This window comes from Branchiostoma belcheri, unplaced genomic scaffold (assembly GCF_001625305.1).
Source record: "Branchiostoma belcheri isolate BF01 breed outbred unplaced genomic scaffold, Haploidv18h27 scaffold152, whole genome shotgun sequence".
Lineage (NCBI taxonomy): Eukaryota > Metazoa > Chordata > Leptocardii > Amphioxiformes > Branchiostomatidae > Branchiostoma > Branchiostoma belcheri.
In genome coordinates, this window is record NW_017802958.1 from 439,682 (window position 1) to 459,589 (window position 19,908).

The 19,908-nt window shown below is 41.2% G+C and overlaps 1 protein-coding gene across 1 annotated transcript; it reads left to right on the forward strand.

Annotated features, from left to right (window-relative positions):
- The first annotated feature begins 16,026 nt into the window (after positions 1-16,026).
- On the forward strand, positions 16,027-17,322 carry LOC109465526 (sphingosine 1-phosphate receptor 3-like). Its single transcript, XM_019762882.1, has one exon. The coding sequence runs from the start codon at positions 16,027-16,029 to the stop codon at positions 17,254-17,256; it is 1,230 nt and encodes a 409-aa protein (XP_019618441.1). The 3' UTR covers positions 17,257-17,322.
- Positions 17,323-19,908: the final 2,586 nt, after the last annotated feature.

The window sequence follows — 19,908 nt, forward strand, 5'->3', positions numbered from 1 at the left end:
CCGAATTCCTTTCTTATTACGTCACGCGCGCGCGCCCCCACAGTACTTTCCTATGGGGACCGCTAAAAAAGCAAATAAAACGATTGTAAAAGCTTGTATCACAAAAATTTAAAAACGCCTAGGGGTATTTGCCCACTGTACCTCCATACCAAATTTCAGGACCTTAGGCCCTAAAATGAAGAAGCTGAATCCATTTAAAAAATGGCAGGAGGAGGAGAAGAAGAAGAAGAAGAAACATCAGAAAAAGCAATATGGTTTCACCACACCACTTCGTGGTGTGGTGAACCCATAATAAATTAACATTATTGGAAGTTATTATCCGTCTCCATGTTTTCATTTAGTACTGAATGCCTGTTGTGTTGAAAAATACTTGTGAGATCCCACAATCTCAAGATGGGACCGTATCCATTTCAATCATACAAAGTGAAACAAAGTTTCATTTAACCGTACGAATTGACGAAGAAAATGTGTCTGAAACACACGTGTATGGCATGGTATCATGCCCGTAGCCAGGATTTTGAATGGGGGGGGGGGTTCTTCCCACTGCTAGAGGGGACCTCGAGCGGGCGCGAGGTTCCTAGGGGGGTTCGGGGGCATGCTCCCCCGGAAAATTTTGACAAATGAATCTTCTAAAATGGCATTTCGTGCATTTTTGAGAGGATTTCCAAGAAAAAATCAGAGATAATTCTTTATTCAATGACAAAGGGAGCAGTTTTTCTACGATTGCACTCCATCTTTTCAAGAAAAATCTTGGACCTTTACATAAAAAGTGGACAAAAAGTGGACCTTTACATAAAAAGTGGACCAAAAAGTGGACCTTTGAGCCTTTGACCCCCCCCCGGCTACGGGCATGTATCAAAAATGATCTAAAAAGGATGTAACTGCTGTGACCCATGGCCAAGTGTATTGTTATTCCATGTTAAAAACCATATATATATCTAGAGAGAGAGGCGTGGCTTGCAAATTGTCTACATTATTATTGACTATTGATAGCTGACGATTATTCCACTCTCTCATGGGGGTAGCTAGAACCCCAAAATGAAGAAAGGTCATTTTCAGTATTAATTCAACACGCGTAAACCCTATCATGCCATACGGTCACCTCGAAACTGACGAGAATTCACCCACCCACCCCCCATTGGTGCTTTAAACTAATTACATTCTAGTCCTTGTTTAAACCTAGCCTTGGCTCAACTGTAGCGCCTCGGCACAAAAGGCGCTTTCGCACAAAGGCTGATGGGAGATGTTGACACATGTAACGTTACAGGTAAATATACATGTACCTTTGGAATCATGAGAAGTGCCAAAGGCTAGACGGAACGGTGTGAGAGACGCCTTCTTCTTTTGGAAGAAATAACGCTTATCAGACTGTAACAGTGCGGTAAGATAAATACTAGTATAAGCTTCTACGAACCTGACCTACACATAATTGTAGTCTAGATACTGCGGCACAATCTGTACGTGGGGACACCCGTGTCCATAATATCACCAGGGTCCATAATATCGCCACCTTGAGAAATAGTGTGCTTTAAGATATCTTTACTGCAATATACTTTTGGTACGCACTCCTTCACACCTCAAATGTACATACCTAGGGTATGTTGCAGTAAAATATCTTTAAGCACACTTTTTCTGAAGGTTATGGACTATGGACTATGGACAATATTAAGGACTTTGGTGATATTATGGACACAGATGTATATATGTGTTTATGCATATGGTTCAGCCTACTAATGAAGGTTAGACATCCAGGTAAACGATACTTAAAGACCACTCAAACTGTAATACTGGATATTCATAGAGTGCATCACTATTTCATAATTTATAATTGCAAAATAAGCTACTACGTACGAACCTGACCAACTTGTAATTGTATTCTAGATAGCACAAACTGGATATTTCATAACCTATGTCTGCTATTTCCTGTTGTAGAGTGAATGGTGTTTGTACATATTTGTATATAGTGTGTTTCTGTGTACCTGTCCTGTCTTGTTTTTTAACCAATTGTAAAAATCAATTACATAATTCAGGGGTGCATTAGCATTCTATATTCCATGCTTTTGTATGATTTTGTTGGATTGAATAAATAAATTGAATATGTGTTCGTGTATATGACTCAGTCTACTTTGATGAAGGCTAGACATCCAGGTAAACGATACTCAATTTTTCTGGTAATTCTTTTCATGAAGTAAGTTGAATCTATCCTATCCCAAAGTACACCGATGTGCTTGTTTTGTACCGTAGGCTGCCGCTAGTTACAGCTACATATAAATTGTAATCATGGGCGTTACCCGTAAATAAAATAAGAGACGCCTCACGTAGCTTGTTTGGGGGCTATTTTAAATGCTTACAATTTGAAATGTTGACGAAAATGTGTTCAGAAATGACAGTAAATGTCAATATCAGACAAGTGTCCTCATCCAGAGTTTTTTGTTATATTTTGTCGCCCTGAAATATCATTTGATGCTTTTAATGTCACGTTTTAACCTACATGTACATGTCGGGGGAGAGACAATAGTAATATATCACAGTGCATTACGATTAATAATTTATCATTACAAAAGCCACATTGCCCCGACGGCAGTGACGTTATAGGACTGTTGGGGTGAGGTGATACGTTTTGCAACGTTTTGCAAGATATGACTTGTACTATCATGAAAGTTTATCTGTGTCGGTAGTTACATGTTTAAAGTTAAAACTTTTGGTCCAACACAAAAAATTCTCTCACCTAGAGCTTTCGACCGGTGACTCTGGTCTTCCTCACTAGACTGACCCAGTGATGTGTGACGTCAACACTGGGTCAAAGGTATCTTCAGCAATATGATGAGGAGTCACAGGCTCATAAAGCTGGTGGTTGCGACGTCAATGGTGGCCGTATACGTTTACGTATCATATAGACTGCTCTCTTCAACGTCTATGTCAACTATGTGAGTACTAGATAATGTTCAGCAAAAATACAGTGTGTGTTTTGTTTGATAACCTTTTACTTGTGGTATGTATTTACTTGCATTTAACCCTATTCAGACCTGCCTTTTTTGGACAAGCTCAAACGGGGGGGGGTGCTTTTGAGGCCAGCCCCCTGTAACTCAACAACCACTTATCGTAGGGCCACCAAATTTTCATATGAACGTTTTATGTGAAAAAAACACGTGGTTGATACGAAAAACACAAGAGCTAGTTATATGGTCCGCCATCTTATAATAATAATTGTTTATTGATTGATCGATGTGTACAATCTCTAGCATGTGGCAGCGCAACTAAAAAAGTAGCGCTGAATTATATGCTAGTGTTTAAAAACAGAGAAACAAATATTGCACAGTTAACAAATAGACAACTAAACAAGTGTTTCACAGTTAACATATAGGCAACTAAAAAGTGTTAACATATAGGCAACTAAAAATTGTTATTTTCGAAGTGACAAAGCAGGTACTGATACCACCAGTGAATATTCAGTCTCTTGAAGAAATGCAGCCAATATCCTTTGATGCATATGAAAATATGCTGTTGTTGTTACCTGTACTGCAATACCAAACAAGCGAAAAATTGCAGCTATGTGGAGTTTGCAGCTCGCCTATGGCATTAACTGTTAATAAATAATCATAAACAGGTATGGTGACAGACAATTGTAACAGTACCGGTACATGTATAAGCTTGTCAGCCTTTTGAATAATTGTTTCAAACCATGAAATCTTCTACCACAAATGGTTTGGAATTGTAATGTTTATATTAAATTTGATAAAGGTCAACCCTGACCTGGTCCGAGGTGGAAAATTGGCTACGAGTCACTGAAATATGCCCTCAAATTTGCATAATTGCGATGGCGGTTACAACCTTAAATGTAAATGTTCATGAGCACCGTTCTTGTTGTGGTATACTAACAACCATATAGAAAAATGCTGTTTAGAAACTACAAAGCATGCACTAGTATTACCCGTATTGCTAGGTTCACACATTTTACTGTAGAGCTAGAAAAAAAATGGAAAAGTTTTAGGCTTTGCTTTATTTTTGACTTACTTATGTTTTTAGGCTATCTTCTTTTTTGTCCCGGTACAAACATGTATGTTTTTTTACAACAGTCAAACAGTAACTGCCTACTGCCTGGACAATTTGATGCTATCTTTGTAGCCATCAAAGATCTGCTTGGAGATTATGCAGGTCCAACTTTTCAACTGTTTGACAGCTTTCTAGCCTGATAAATGCATCAGTGATCCTTCTTTTTTTTAATCATAGGGTGACAATGGACCCAACCTAGTGAAAACTGAAACAATACATCTCACTGGGTTCTCTTTGTGTAATCGGCACGCAATTTTATACGCCGTCTGTGGGCATGCCCGTGTTGATGCACGAATGTGTATTTTTGCCGTTGCTGCTTTCGCGGTCAATGTAATATTGCAGACGCACCCCTACAATTACGAGGCGAATTGGAATGGTCCAAGAAAACGCGTTGTTTGGAATAGCAGGTGGGGGGGTGGGGGGTGGAACTTCATGCAGATACGGGGTGGTTTTGATAAGTGGTTCCAGATGTTTTTGCCCATGCTTAAGAGATGGCAAGTTTTTTGGAAGATGTTCGCAGCCAAAACGCATTCTTCCGTACGTCGCATTTCTGTGTAATTGGTGTAAATCGCATGTGGTGTGGCATTATGTCCGCAATGATGCACGTCTTTTTATTTTTACCGTAGCTGTTTTGATATTGGAGTAAATGCTTATTTTCGAAACATCCCTACTTTTACAATCCTGTGGAATAGGCCGTAGGTTTAGGCAGTTGTCTGGTAGCAGAGGTTCTCTAAGCAGATATCCCGGGTATCTGACCGGCGGAAGTAACACCCGAGGTGCTGCCGCGACTGTTGCTGGAATATTGATAGTCCGATCTTTATGTGAATGCAATGATTGTGTGTGTGTAATCAAAATGAACTTCAAACTTGAAGCACAGTATCTTTACACGCCCTGGGAGCAGTAATGGATTTAGGTCTTTTTATGTTTTATGCTTGTGACGCGCCCTCATTGCATTAACCGTTGCCTAATTATAATGTCTGCACAGTAGGTCTGGCGTTGACCCTTGGGATTGTTTTTGTTGAAATATATAAATCTTCACGGAGGATTGTCACCTATGGCTTTTTGTTCACATTTGTCGGCATTCAATGTCATGCCATTTCTTGAAGCCCAGACATTTAATTGATCAAGAAATGGTTGATCTTGGATTTTGACCGATGACGTCATCAAATTAGCCTAAATTATGAATATTTAATGAGGGAAATTATATATAATTATATAAACTGTTAAAAAGAAAGTGTGATTTAACATAGAACCTAGAAAATTTTAATGTTTGAATCAAAATAACTGATTTTTTCCAAAAACTGCCTGTCAGAAACCCGTTGCCATGGCAACACAAAAAATTAGGAATTTATCTAATTAATATGAAATTGTTGCCAGATGTTTTATAGGAAAAGTCACCAAATTTGACGGTTCTAGCGCAAGCCGTTTTGGCGATTTCTGAGATGAAAGAGGGCGCGGGCCTCAAAAGCCCCCCCCCCTCCGCCTCAATAGGGTTAATAGGGTTTAAGTGTATTCTTTTTTTGATAGCTGGCACGTTTTTTTGTGTGTGGTTTTTAACGGTATCGCTAAATGCAAGGCCAATTATATTTGGCCACTTCTAGGCATAGAGCTAGAGGTACTTAAGGGAGTATATTGTAGCTATGTCAGAAGATGGCGGTGGACCTTTGTTTTGAAGCTTTGTGGATTGTAATCGGACGGAAAGCAGCTGTTTGGAAGAGAGTTCCATAATTTTGCAGTCCGGGGAAAGAAGCTGTTGTTGTAATATGACTTGGAGACAGGTATGTTAACGGTGTATTGATGAGAACTTGTTTTGTATATTAGGCCGAGAGCCAGAAAGTCAAATAGGACTGTGGGCACATCGACTCGTCTGGACGTTCATGCTCCCATCTTGACGACACAGAAGCAAAACTGGACGAAATACTTCAAGATCAGGTTAGTTACCATCGGTAAAGAGAGATATGTGTGTAAACCATTAAGATATTTGCTTGAAGGTTGGTCCTGGCTTATGTAATAACGTATTAGTAATTGGCTTGTCCCAATGACTGGAGTCCAGACAGACTAAGATAACATAATTTGTTTTTGCTCAGTTTCCTCTTCTTCTTCTTCAAAAAGTGACGTCTGACCTGACTGAACCAGATTGTCTCTCACCATGGTAACTGGTGTTGGATTACATAATGTTACAATTTTATAGTAGGAGGGATTTAGACAAAGTAAGTCACTGTTTTTGCTCAGTTTCCTCTTCCTCTTCTTCTTCTTCAGTGACCTCTGACCTGACTGAACCAGATTGTCTCTCACCATGGCAACTGGTGTTGGGTTACATAATGTTACAATTTTATAGTAGGAGGGATTTAGACATAGTCACTGTTTTTGCTCAGTTTCCTCTCCCTCTTCTTCTTCTCCAAACAGTGAACTCTGACCTGAATGAACCAGATTGTCTCTCACCATGGCAACTGGTGTTGGGTTACATAATGTTACAATCTTATAGTAGGAGGGATTTAGACAAAGTAAGTCACTGTTTTTGCTCAGTTTCCTCTTCCTCTCTTCTTCTTCGGTGACCTCTGACCTGACTGAACCAGATTGTCTCTCACCATGGCAACTGGTGTTGAGTTACATAATGTTACAATTTTTTAGTGGGAGAGATTTAGACATAGTCACAATAATTTCTACTCGTCCTCCAGAAAGGCCTTGGAGGGGGTTTTCAGCCCCAGAATTCGAATCGTCAGGGCGACCACAAACACCGGCAGTTTGAACAGTTGTCTTAAAGACGCCGCCAGGAAGAAGGAATGTTCTGAGATTACTCCAATACGTCGCTACAGCACATGCGCATTGGTTGGAAACAGCGGCATCCTCTTGAATAGCAGTTGTGGTGACGAGATTGACACACACGACTTTGTTATCAGGTACACGAGGTATATTTATTATGTTTACCGAAGGAAAACATATTGTTTTCGCTACGTTTCCTCTTCTTCCGTTCCAAACATTGACCTCTGACCTGGCCAATGACCTGATTTGTTGACGTCTGTCACCATGGTAACTGGCGTTGGGTTACATAGTGTTGCAATTTTATAGTAGGAGGGATTTAGACTCCTCTCTGACCATATGTATGAATTTATTTGAGTAAGAATTAACACAGAGCAGACCATATGCGAAGGTAAATATTATGCATTTGCTTTGCAAATGTTACCTTTCTAGTTTTACTTCTGCATGTATATATACCTGTAGCTGCATATAGTTCCTAATATTTACTAAATCAATAAATGTTTAAAGAGACACGGGTCTCATCTGACGTTCTAGAGCTGTTGTAGGAAAGAAGATATACATATACCTGTAATGTAAAATACATTGTTTCTGATCTTGAAAGTTCATCTGTGTTGGTAGAAGTCATTATGAAGTAAGTTTAAACTGTAATTTCCAACACAACAAAAATTGGACTCACCCAAATTTTCGACTGTACAACTCCAGTCTTTTTCAAGGAATGAGCAATCCACCGCTTCCGTGACGTCACGCAGATAACACACGTGACTCCGTGAGCAGTGGATCATAGGTTGCAGAAAGTCTGTGGCAGAAAGCCTGATGTAGATGGCCTCTTTAATCCCTCGTGCAAAAAATTCCGGTTCTGTGTCCAAGATTTTTACTTTGTCCAGTGAGACTGAATGTCCAGGGGATTCTATATGTATATGTTGTGAAACCTCAGAGGTAGTTGAGCTAGGTCGTTTGTGTTCTAGGAACCTATGATCCACTGCTCACGGAGTCACGTGTGTTATCTGCGTGACGTCACGGAAGTGGTGGATTGCTCATTCCTTGAAAAAGACTGGAGTTGTACAGTCGAAAATTTGGGTGAGTCCAATTTTTGTTGTGTTGGAAATTACAGTTTAAACTTACTTCATAATACATTGTTTCTGGTTGTGTACCTTGTACATGGTAGGTGTCTACATGAGCCCTTTTGTCCCAAGCATCTATGTGGGCTGGACTTCACATACGATGTGATAAGTTTTGGTACAATCGGGGTCGTGCACGTGTGGCGTAGCGGTAGCGTCTTCGGCCCAGACTCGAGAGGGCGAGGGTTTGAATCCTGCCCGATGCCACCGATCTTGTGCCCTTGGGACCGACCTTGTGCCCTTGGGAAAGGCACTTTACACGACTTTCCTCACTTCACTCAGGTGTAATTGAGTACCTAGCTTCGGTTAGGGACGTCCCTCGGATAGGACGTTAAATGGAGGTCCCGTGCCTGGGAGAACTACACCCCACGAACGTTAAAGAACCCACCACACTTACCGAAAAGAGTAGGGGACCTTAATTCCCGGTGTGAGTGGTTCGAACCTTACAGTCTGGTCTCGGGGTTGACATCTTTGAAGAGGTGATAGTCACCTGTTACGTCAATCCTTCCACCAGTTCAGTTCAGGTCATCCTCTATTGAGGTGCCATTAAATCCTTCCACAAATGTGGTAAATCGTCATAAAATAATAGAATAAAAATGAAATGTCTTCAAATATATAGCATTGATCTATTTCTAGATTCAACCTGGGGCCCCTTCACGACTACTGGAAGGATGTTGGACGACACGTTAACATGACCGTCATTAACAGGGAGATCGTCAGGAAACTGTTTCCCATGTTCAGGGAAAACAAAACCTCCGAACTTCTGAATCTCCTCCGGCCGTTCAACAACTCGGTGTTGCTGCTTTCAAAAGTAAGGCCACACTGACTTAATTTTATGGATTGAATCCTCTGAAGACCCCCAAACTAGCGCGCGCGGGCGAGTAAAATAAAAATCCGGCCCAAAATAAAAATCCTACTAAACCACAGGAATACAGGGGGAAAGCTGGTATTGTGAATTTGCGGCAAAACGTAGCGGCATATACGACAAGCATGCTGGCTTTTTGCGGAATTTATGAATCGGCACTGTGCGTATGTGCTGAGTGAGGTCTTGAGTCGTGGAGCTTCGGTAGCCTGGATGCCATCCTCCGGATTACCACCGGCTCCGTATTGTCGCTATATAGCAAGCTACCATGGACTACCCAGGCCTAAAGCCAGGTCAGAGCCTCGGATGACGTGATTTTTTTTTTGAGAACAGGTAAATATCAATGCGCATCCATAGAATTAATTCGGCGTGGACTAAGTTTCTTGTCACTCCCATCCGCCTGATGGTGATCGGTGTCTCTCTGATGATAACTCTGTCTAGATCTGTGATCTAATGAATGAAATATCTCAGGCTGGTTTCCTGTACAAAGCTCCTATTTTCTGTTGCATGCTTGTAATCTCCAAGCAGATTATTAAGAAATGAAATACCTTTATTGTACATTCATGCCACGACGGGCTAGGTACGGGTCAAGACTTAACACATAACAGACGTATGTAGAAAAGTGGAGACAAAAGATACACTACTTGACTTAGACATACATACATAAGGAACATACAAGGGTACTATACTATAGGCTAATACAAAGTGTTCTAGTTACTGAGCTAATACAGAGTGGTCAGCTTCTTCTGGCTTTTTTTGTACAGTGGAAAATGTGGGAACAGATCATGTTTGTGATACAGGGTTTGTCTAGACGCATCAAAAATATAAATTCATCGTTTGCATTTATTACGTGTTCAAAGTATAGAAATAAAGGTGTAACCAACCGGCAAGTATACAACAGTATACAATCATTAGTGCACTATTCGAAGCGTTTGCCCGTTAGTTACGACTTTGCCAAAAACAATAGCTATGTTATCAAAAGCCAATGCAAAAATATAAAAAAAAGGAGTAACAGACGTTGCTTTTGACTAAAATTTTAATTTGGTTGACCACTATCTCATGAAACAACGTTCCAAAGAAAATGTTTCCTTTTCCACATGTAGGGAGGCGGGAATACAAGGTTCTGGAATGAATGTAAATCCATGGAGAACCTCCTGCGAGAGCGGGGCTTGAACTTGACGATTGCCCTGTCAAACTATAATGGAACCAGGACGGATAAGAGGTCAGGACTAAGTTTGTTACCTCCATGGAGGTATTGTTTTTGGCGCGTCTGTGTGTGTGTGTGTATGTGTGTGTGTGTGTGTGTGTGTGTGTGTGTGTGTGTGTGTGTGTGTGTGTGTGTGTTTCGCACATTTGTAGTCAGCATAACTTTAGAACGCCTTTATGGATTGTGATGATATTTGGTATGCTGGTAGGTCTTAGGAAGCCAAAGGTCAAGGTCAAATAAGGGCCTCCTGGTTGCTGACCTTGGCCTGCAGCAGAACTTCCGGGTTTTATATCTTTTTGCAAGGCAGGGAAAACAGATGTGCAAGTTTAACATGCAACAAAACACCAGCTGTGGAGGCAGTGCGCCTGCTACGGTTTGATTAATGAGGTTCTCCCTCTGGAATAGGCTACAGGAATAGGCTACAGGAATAGGTTCAGTTGACCATATCTATAACAGCCTGACCTATTTCAGGCCAAAGGTGCTACTATGTGTTTGAAAACAAAAACCTGTGTTATTTTGTTCTGTACTGTAGTGTACTGTGTAAAAACATTTACAAAAACTCATATATTTCATGGAGGTATGAGATCTCCGAATTCTTGTTGGAAATGTCTTTTCTAGAAATATTATTGATTGAGTCTAAACTTTAAAGGTCTGAAATGATGTCATTCTTATTGAAGGTCATCGCAGTTTCCTCCTGTTTGGTATACTTATTGTTTATTTATTATTTATATTTATAGACCAATCATGTTACATGCCAAGTTGCCAACCCAGCTAGGCTAAGACTAGCCTTGCTTTAATTATTTCTTCAATGGCTATCATAGTAAGGATACAGTCCTTGAGAGTCCAGGAGTCACTGCTAACACTTACGCCTTTATTCCACCAACAGGTTATGGTCTGTTTAAAGTTAAAACTTTTGGTCCAACACAAAAAATTATCTCACCTAGAGCTTTCGACCAGTCACTCTGGTCTTCCTCAGTAGACTGACCCAGTGAAGCTTGTAACGTGGCTTCTTTGAAGTGTGACGTCAACACTGGGTCAAAGGTGTCTTGTAGACGATATCGGCCCCCGTCGCGGTTCAATGTAGGGTGATGGGCCCTGATGTAAATGGCTTCCTTCACCCCTCTCAAGAAATAGTCTTGTTCAGTGTCAAGAAGCCACGTGACAAGCTTCACTGGGTCAGTCTACTGAGGAAGACCAGAGTGACTGGTCGAACGCTCTAGGTGAGAGAATTTTTTTGTGTTGGACCAAAAGTTTTAACTTTAAACATGTAATTACCAACACAGATGAACTTTCATGATAGGTTATGGTCTGGTCTTGGCGCGAAACTCAACTCCGTCACAACCACCGGTCTGCTCCTTCTGGGGGAGGCGATAACGTTCTGCGATCACGTCACACTGTTCGGTTTCTACCCGTTCAACAAGGACCGCCAGAACCACACGATTCCCTACCACTACTGGAGAGACTTCACAACACTTCCCTCCAAAACACCTCACAAATTTGTGACTGAGTATAAGCTACTTGAAGAATTAGACAAGGAGGGGATTATAAATCACACAGTGGACTGTAATGCCATGCATTGAAGGGACCACAGAACATATGGAAAATGAACAAGACGGCTTTTTTCAGACGTATTTAAGCATACCTTAAAGCATGCGTAAAGGTTTCGTCTTTTTTAGGCGATTAAAACCTTTTAATATACATATCATATACAGTTATGTTTACCGAAGGAAAACATATTGTTTTTGCTACGCTTCTTCTTCTTCCGTTCCAAACACTAACCTCTGACCTGGCCAATGACATGACTTGTTGATGCCTGTCACCGTGGTAACTGGTGTTGGGTTACATAATGTTGCAATTTAGTAGGAGGGATTTAGACTCCTGACTGACCTTATACGTATATGAATGTATTTGAGTAAGAATTAACAGAGCAGATCATATGCTTCGCAAATATTACCTTTCTAGTTTCTTTTACTTTCTTCTATATGCATACTTTAAGGCGTGTGAAAGTCAGTTAGTTATAGAAACATTGTACACAGGATATTAAGTGCTAGATTAGAAAAGATATAACTAATAGACCTTGGCAAATCAGGGAACATTGAAACTTTATTAGAAACTTGTTGTGGCGTAAAACATGGGTAAATGGATATACATTCTTGAACATGTACAGCAACGTATTTACTGGAGACCATATTTAAAAAAAAAAAACAAGTGAAATTAGAAATGGATAAGAGTCAGCCACATACAGCAGTCAATATAAAGGAGATCGTGTTAATAAACCTCATGAAGTGAGGGATCCCTCAGTTAGAGGGATCCTGGGCCCCACTAAAGGGTTTGGGTTGGCGTTAGGAAGAGCATCCAGCCGTAAAAATCTTGCTTAAAAAAAGACTTGTACCTGGTGCAAGCACGTCTAACCCCCGGTTGGGGAAAAACGACGTTAAATTCTGTTTAAAAAATTGACTGGTACATATGACGCAACAGGCAATCACTTTGTTCTGTAATGTAAACATCTGAAAAAACGTCTTTGTTTGACTTCGAAAATTCGAGGACAATAATATAAGTTGCAACAATATAAGTTGCAACTAGTCCTGTCTATGTCAATGGCAACAAAAAGAACTTTTTTAATTTTTTTTTGTTTGGTAAGAAAAACAAACATTTTAGCTTTAAAACAAAACTAAGATTCCCTGGCTACTCTGTTTATCCTTAGCGTAATCAGAACTTATACGCTTCGACAAAAACAGGTTGATGGCGATGTTACAAAGTTCAACCTTGTTCATGTTTTCCCGGGATGTTGCGGTGGACCTTCTGGTTCACTTACAGTCCCGCCGCCCTTCTGGCTGCCACAATCATCGCCAGCCAGTTTCGGGCCTTGCGGCTCCCTTCCCATATTAATGTCGCCTGGTTCGTGCCTGGAACTGGCAACAGGATGGGGGTAAGTAGTGCCAGCACTGGGTGGATCGGGGGCGTCTGCGGGCGGGTGGACTGTCCGGTCTCCGAGTCGGCGCTGGGACGTGAAGCCTGCTTCTGACCGGCCTCGAATTTGGGGCGTGGGAGATCATCGGCCTTCTTCTGTCGGGGTGAGATGTTGTCTTTCACCTGCCTGGCCTCGGCGGTAGGGCGATCCTTTTGACCCTCGGTGTTCTTCGGCTGTTGCTGACGGAGAGTGGCCTTGGGGGCGTCTGTCTTCGCTGCGGTCTCTGTCTTGGGCTGAGACTTCTTCTTTGCCGGGGTCTGTAGCAAAAACCCGGACTTCATGCCGCCGAATGTTCCCTTCGGTTTGCCGGTGTTGGCCGTACCGGGAGCCCGCACAGAGGCGCTGGGTTTGTCGGGCTCTGCAGGTTTGTTGTTCGGCGTGTCCGCATGTTCGGTAGGCCCGTTCAGGTCACTACGCCGGGCTTTCTTCTTGACAGCCTCCTGAAGAGGCACATTGGGCGGCTCCACGAATGGAGGAATCTCAACTTCACATCTCTCGACTCCGATGGCGGCGTTCAACGCTGTGGTGGAGAAAAAAGAACCTTGTCAGAAACGGTCATACTTGTAGATCGAATCTTAGAACGTTGCCGAGTCTAGTTCTGTTGTTCGAGCGCGGCGGACAGAAACTGCTCTGAAGTAAACTTGCTCTCACCATTGCTAATGGAGCCCAAAATCCTGGCGGCGAGGCCGAACAGGAAAATAGTAGACACTATGATGAAGCTGAACATGGCGTCAATACGCACACAGCTGCAGGAACTCTGGAATCACGCAGAAATCAAGACGGGCGAAACAAACACACGTCCACTTCGCTTTCAGGGACTTCCAGAACTGAAGTACATTTGTGACGTCACAGAAAAAGTATCAAAGGACGTGACCTCACTGTGACGTTAAAATGACATGTACTTAAAATGACGTCACGGGACATAATAAACGTGTCTATGACGTAATTACCTACGCGAAGAAGGTTATGTTTTCAGAGGCGTTCGTGCATGTGTGTGTGTGTGTGTGTGTGTGTGTGTGTGTGTGTGTGTGTGTGTGTGTGCGTGTGTGTGTGTGCGTGTGTGCGTGTGTGTGTGTCCGTCTGTAGAAACGATAACTTGAGAAGGCTTGTGAAGAAATGGATTGTCTTGATACTTGGTAGGTGGGTAGGTCTCGATGAGACCGTATAGGTGGGTAGGACCTGGAAATGATTAGATTTTGGACCCCCTAGCGGCTTGTTATGGTACTGCAGCTGAACTTCCGGTTTTGATATTTCGTGATCTAGACATGCTGGGGTGACGAAATTTGGATGGTAGGTAGCTCTTGTGCTGGGGAAGACGCGGCGTAAGTTTACCACCTAGCGGCTTGCTCTGGAACTGCAGGGCTATATGTTTGAAAATATTCAAAAGAGGATAACTCAAGAACCGGTTGGTAGATCGTCTTGATTTTCGGTATGCAGGTAGCTTACATGATGCTTAATATAATTATGCGACAATTATGCAAATTTGGATGTAATTTGCATAATTAATTGGGAAATTCTATAAATCAGCTGCATTCCATCATAGGACTATTCAAGCTTGTGACATATGTAATTGAGAACGAGAGAAACACAGGCAGATATTGATCATGTAAATTAACATTTAATTTGCATAATTAATGAGAAAATGTTATAATTCCATAATGCTAAGTGCCTGGAATTTCATACTTGGGGTATTTGAAAGTTAAGTGAAGGTGAACATCATTAAACATAACTTAAACCAAGGATATCTTGTACAATGTCTCTGCTTAAACAAACATAGGCAGTTGCAAGCAATATTACCAAGAGCTATGACAGGGGAAACTTTAATGCTCAGGATTGTAGTATGCCGGTTGGGGGATTAAATGAATTTGATATTATCTGATAAGAATGTAAATGACGTATGTACGTACGGAACATGCATTTTTATGCACAAGTGTTAAATGAATTTTATAATTGAAAATTCCAAACGCCATGGCAATAAACGAGTTTTGGCCGCCGAGGAATGCGCCTTTCAGGGTAATTATAGAATTAATTTCTTTTAGGTAATTGTAGAACATTTGCAGAATCTCTCTTGAACTCTGACTTTCGTGAATGGCTGCCCCAAGTAAGGAAGAATATCTCTGGTAGAAGTACACGTTCTGCACATAAGATTGACACTCCATATTGCCGCACAGAACGGTACAAAAAATCGCCCATTCCCTACACTGTTGAGCTGTTAAACGCTAGTTAAATACAGTTCTTCCCTGCTTTTACTTAAGAGGGCATTGAGTGACTGAGTTCGGCTAGCATTGACCTTTACCTTTACTTGTGTAAATAGGCATTATTATAGCTCTCTACCGAATTTGTGTCATTATCTTGTAAATTGTGTAATTTTCAAACCATTAGTGTTGTTTAACGTCAATTTTATGAACTGTAAAAACAACTCAATTTAGACTGTCGTCTGCTAGTTGTTTGAATAAAGATTGATTGATTGATTGATTGATTGATTGATTGATTGATTGATTGATTGATTGATTGATTGATTGATTGATTGATTGATTGATTGATTGATTGATAATGTCCCTGCCTGATAAACGTCATAACGAATTCCTGTCACTTAATTGCAAATCTGTTGCCTCTGTTGTTGTCCTTGGGAACAAAAACAAAAAATATAAATGACGTATGTACGTAAGGAACATGCATTTTTGATGGTCATGTGTTGGTTGAATTTTATAATTGAAGATTCCAAACGCCATGGCAATGAACGAGTTTTGGGCGCCGAGGAATGCGCCTTTCATACTGTGTATGTTAGGATCCTGTCTGGTAAACGTCACCACGAATTCCTGTCACTTAATTGCACACCTGCCTGCATAGCCTGAGTTGTTATCCTTGGTAATCAAAAGAAATCACATTTAGTGACTTGTGGTTTGGCATTTTTTCCGGCACACACAAGTTGGACTGACAGCCCTCTTGTTAATGAGCAGTCTTTTGCTTCATTCTGGCTGCCGACTCCACCGCAGACGGCTGCCGCTCACTACATCCCCTGTCCGGCTGACATCTGTCCACATCCAAGTCAGCCATGTTCAACAACAGCTCTCTTTCATCGCCCGTGACCAGCGTGACACAAGAAGGTGACATCAACGGGCATCTTTCCTGCGTCCTGCGGCACTTACAGAACAAGTCATCCTACGACCAAGCCCAGGACGCCTGCTCCACGTACACGGACTTTGTGGAGTTAGGAACAGGACTTACTGTCGTCTTTTGGCTGACAGGACTTCATATCATCATTTCTAACGCTGCCGTACTTTGGGGAATCGTTAGAACACCTGAGCTCCACAAACAGGTCTACATGTTCATGGCAAACAATGCCGTTGCAGACATGTTAGCAGGTATTGGACCCATCGTATGGTGTCAAGCTGTAGACCGAGTAGGATTGAGTAGCCTGTATTTCATGATAAATATTGCGACTTTTCTCGTGTATACTCAGATAATGTCTGCATCAGCACTGTGCCTACTGTCTATAAGCTCTTATGTTGCTATAAGGCATCCTATATTTTTCCACACCCATGCTCACAGTGCAAAACGCGACGCAGGGGTGGCTATTGTTACTTCATGGCTTGTTCTGACCCCGTTAGGTTTTCTGCCCAGCATGGGTTTAAACTGTCTAGACATGCCCGATTTAAAGTGTTTCAACTACTTCCCCCTGTCGATTGTTGCTCTTAGAGTCACCACAATGGTCTTGCTGCTCTGTGTCATGCTGTTCACGAATACAAGTGTATTCTTGGCCATCAAAGAACGGCAAAAGAGAAGGCTTGGGCAGCCACAGGGACAAAACAACGCGTTGCAAGATCATCCTAACGATGCAGCAGAAAGAAAATACCAAAGCAGTGTGCACAAAGCCAGGACTGTTATGATTCAGGTAGTAGCGGCCTTTATCTTTTGGCTGTTACCCTTTATACTCATCCCAGCCTGCCTAAAAACTGGGGAGAAGTGCCCGTTTCATAACGGAATATCTTTGTCTGGGCCATTGCTGATGTCTTTAAACTCGACGATCAATCCAATCGCAAGCATCATCCGCACACCGGACTTACGAAAGAGCCTCCGTGAAGACATGACAACAATCTACCAGGCACTAGTAACCATGGTACGGGGAAACCGCGTGAACCCACAGGAGGAACAAATTCCCCTAAATCAGCGGGGTGGTACCGGTGCTGCTTCCGGGAGTGGACGGACCATGCTAACAGAGCACAACGTGACTCCGTTGAACCAGGCTAGGGCAGGCAGTCTGGCTATCATAGAAATTGACTGAATTGAAACGAAACTATTCATGAACCTTAACACAGTAAGACGAAATGTTGACTTCATGTGGGAAATAGCGGCAAGTAAATGATTTTTTCTATGATCTTAACTAGATGTGATATAAACTGTTGTACCTGATTTTGAATCAAGATAAAATCAACGTAAAAATTAAATATGTTATGACTGCACTGTCAGTATGATAATGTCAGTAGATGCAAATGTATTATCGGTAAATATATATATATATATATATATATATTATATGGTTTGGTGTTGATGTTTGCTCATTAGCAATAAAGATGATGAAAACATTTCAAATGCTCTCAGAGTGTTCTTGATGTATTTCTTCCAGAAATATAATGCAGGTTAAGTAAAACCCATTTCTTTCGGCCCCCATCTCCGATTGATCAGCCAAGTTTGTATTTAAGTGGGTGCATGGTTGGAACGTATACGTAAATCTAACTAGAGTTCCACGACCTCATGCCTTTGCCAAATGATGTTAACCTGTACGACTGACGAATTATGAATGTTTCACATTGATTATGGAAATAAGATCCTCGCTTTTATCTATATCACTTGATTGTATTCTGAACCCAATGAAAGTCTTATCTTGACCAAATAGTTTTTCTAACGTTTCCTCATAAATCATGCAAATAAGGGCATGATTTGAATAGATCACCGTCACTTAACCTCCAAATTCCGATCAGTCATCATTATTGAGTTATAGCATTATCTCATTATTTATGCAAATTAGGTTTTATTGACAGCAAATATGTGACCCTTGCATGTTTAGATCATGAGATTTATAAACCGCCTGTCTGCCGTCTGCCAAGTGAATGAATGAATGAGAATTCACACGCCCATAGCGGTGTGGGCTTATACGACACCATTTAATAATACACTAGAGTTCCACGATCTCACACCTTCGCCAAATGATGTTAACCCTTCCGGTTGACGAATTATACAATTTTAATAATTGATTTCGCAAATAAGAGTGTCATTTGCATGGATTACATCAGTTGATCATATTCTCCACCCAATGACAGCCTTATCTTAACAAAATAGGCTATTCTAGCACTTCCTCATAAATTATGCAAATGAGGTCATAATGTGAATAAATTATCTTCATTGATGTTCACCTTCACTTAACTTCCAAATGCGGCAAGTATAAAATTACCAGCAATTACATCTATGAAATTATAACAATTTCCCATTATTATGCAAATTAGGTCTTCATTTACATAATCTATATCCTCAGATGTTTTTCTCGTTCTCAAGTAGATGTCACAAGTGTTTCATAGTTCTATTATTGAACAAAGCAGATTTATAGAATTTCCTCATTAATTATGCCAATTAAGTCCTGATTTGCATAATTGCCATCTGATTATGTCAAGCATCACTTCAACTACCTACATACCAAAAATCACGACAATACGTCAACCGGTTCTTGAGTTATCGTCTTTCGAATTTTTTTCAACAAATGCTCCTGCAGTTCCAGAACAAGACGCTAGGGGACCCAAACTCATGTCACTTCTTCTCTATCCCAAGAGCTATCTGCCATCCAAAATTCATGACCCTAGCATGTCCAGATCACGAGATATCAAAACCGGAAGTTCTGCTACAGTACCTAGGAAAGCCGCCAGGGGGTCCAAAATCTAATCACTTCTAGGTCTCATGAAGACCTACCCACCTACCAAGTTTCATTCCAATCCATCCACCGCTTCTCGAGTTATCTTGCTAAACCACACACACACAAACACACCCACCCACACACACACACACACACACACACACAGACAAACGCTACTGAAAACATAACCTTCTTGGCGAAGGTAATAACGTATTAGTGATTGGCTTGTCCCAATGACTGGAGTCCAGACAGACTAAGATATTTATGTTTACCGAAACATATTGTTTTTGCTCAGTTTCCTCTTCTTCTTCTCCAAACAGTGACCTCTGACCTGACTGAACCAGATTGTCTCTCACCATGGTAACTGGTGTTGGCTTACATACTTAGTAATGTTACAATTTTATAGTAGGAGGGATTTAGACATAGTCACTGCTTTTGCTCAGTTTCCTCTCCCTCTTCTTCTTCTCCAAACAGTGACCTCTGACCAGACTGAACCAGATTGTCTCTCACCATGGTAACTGGTGTTGGATTACATAATGTTACAATTTTATAGTAGGAGGGATTTAGACATAGTCACTGTTTTTGCTCAGTTTCCTCTTCCTCTTCTTCTCCAAACAGTGACCTCTGACCTGACTGAACCAGATTGTCTCTCACCATGGTAACTGGTGTTGGATTACATAATGTTACAATTTTATAGTAGGAGGGATTTAGACATAGTCACAGTTTTTTGCTCAGTTTCCTCTTCCTCTTCCTCTTCTTCTCCAAACAGTGACCTCTGACCTGACTGAACCAGATTGTCTCTCACCATGGTAACTGGTGTTGGATTACATAATGTTACAATTTTATAGTAGGAGGGATTTAGACATAGTCACTGTTTTTTCTCAGTTTCCCTCTTTCTCTTCTTCTTCTACAAACAGTGACCACTGACCTGACTGAACCAGATTGTCTCTCACCATGGTAACTGGTGTTGGGTTACATAATGTTACAATTCTATAGTAGGAGGGATTTAGACATAGTCACAATAATTTCTCC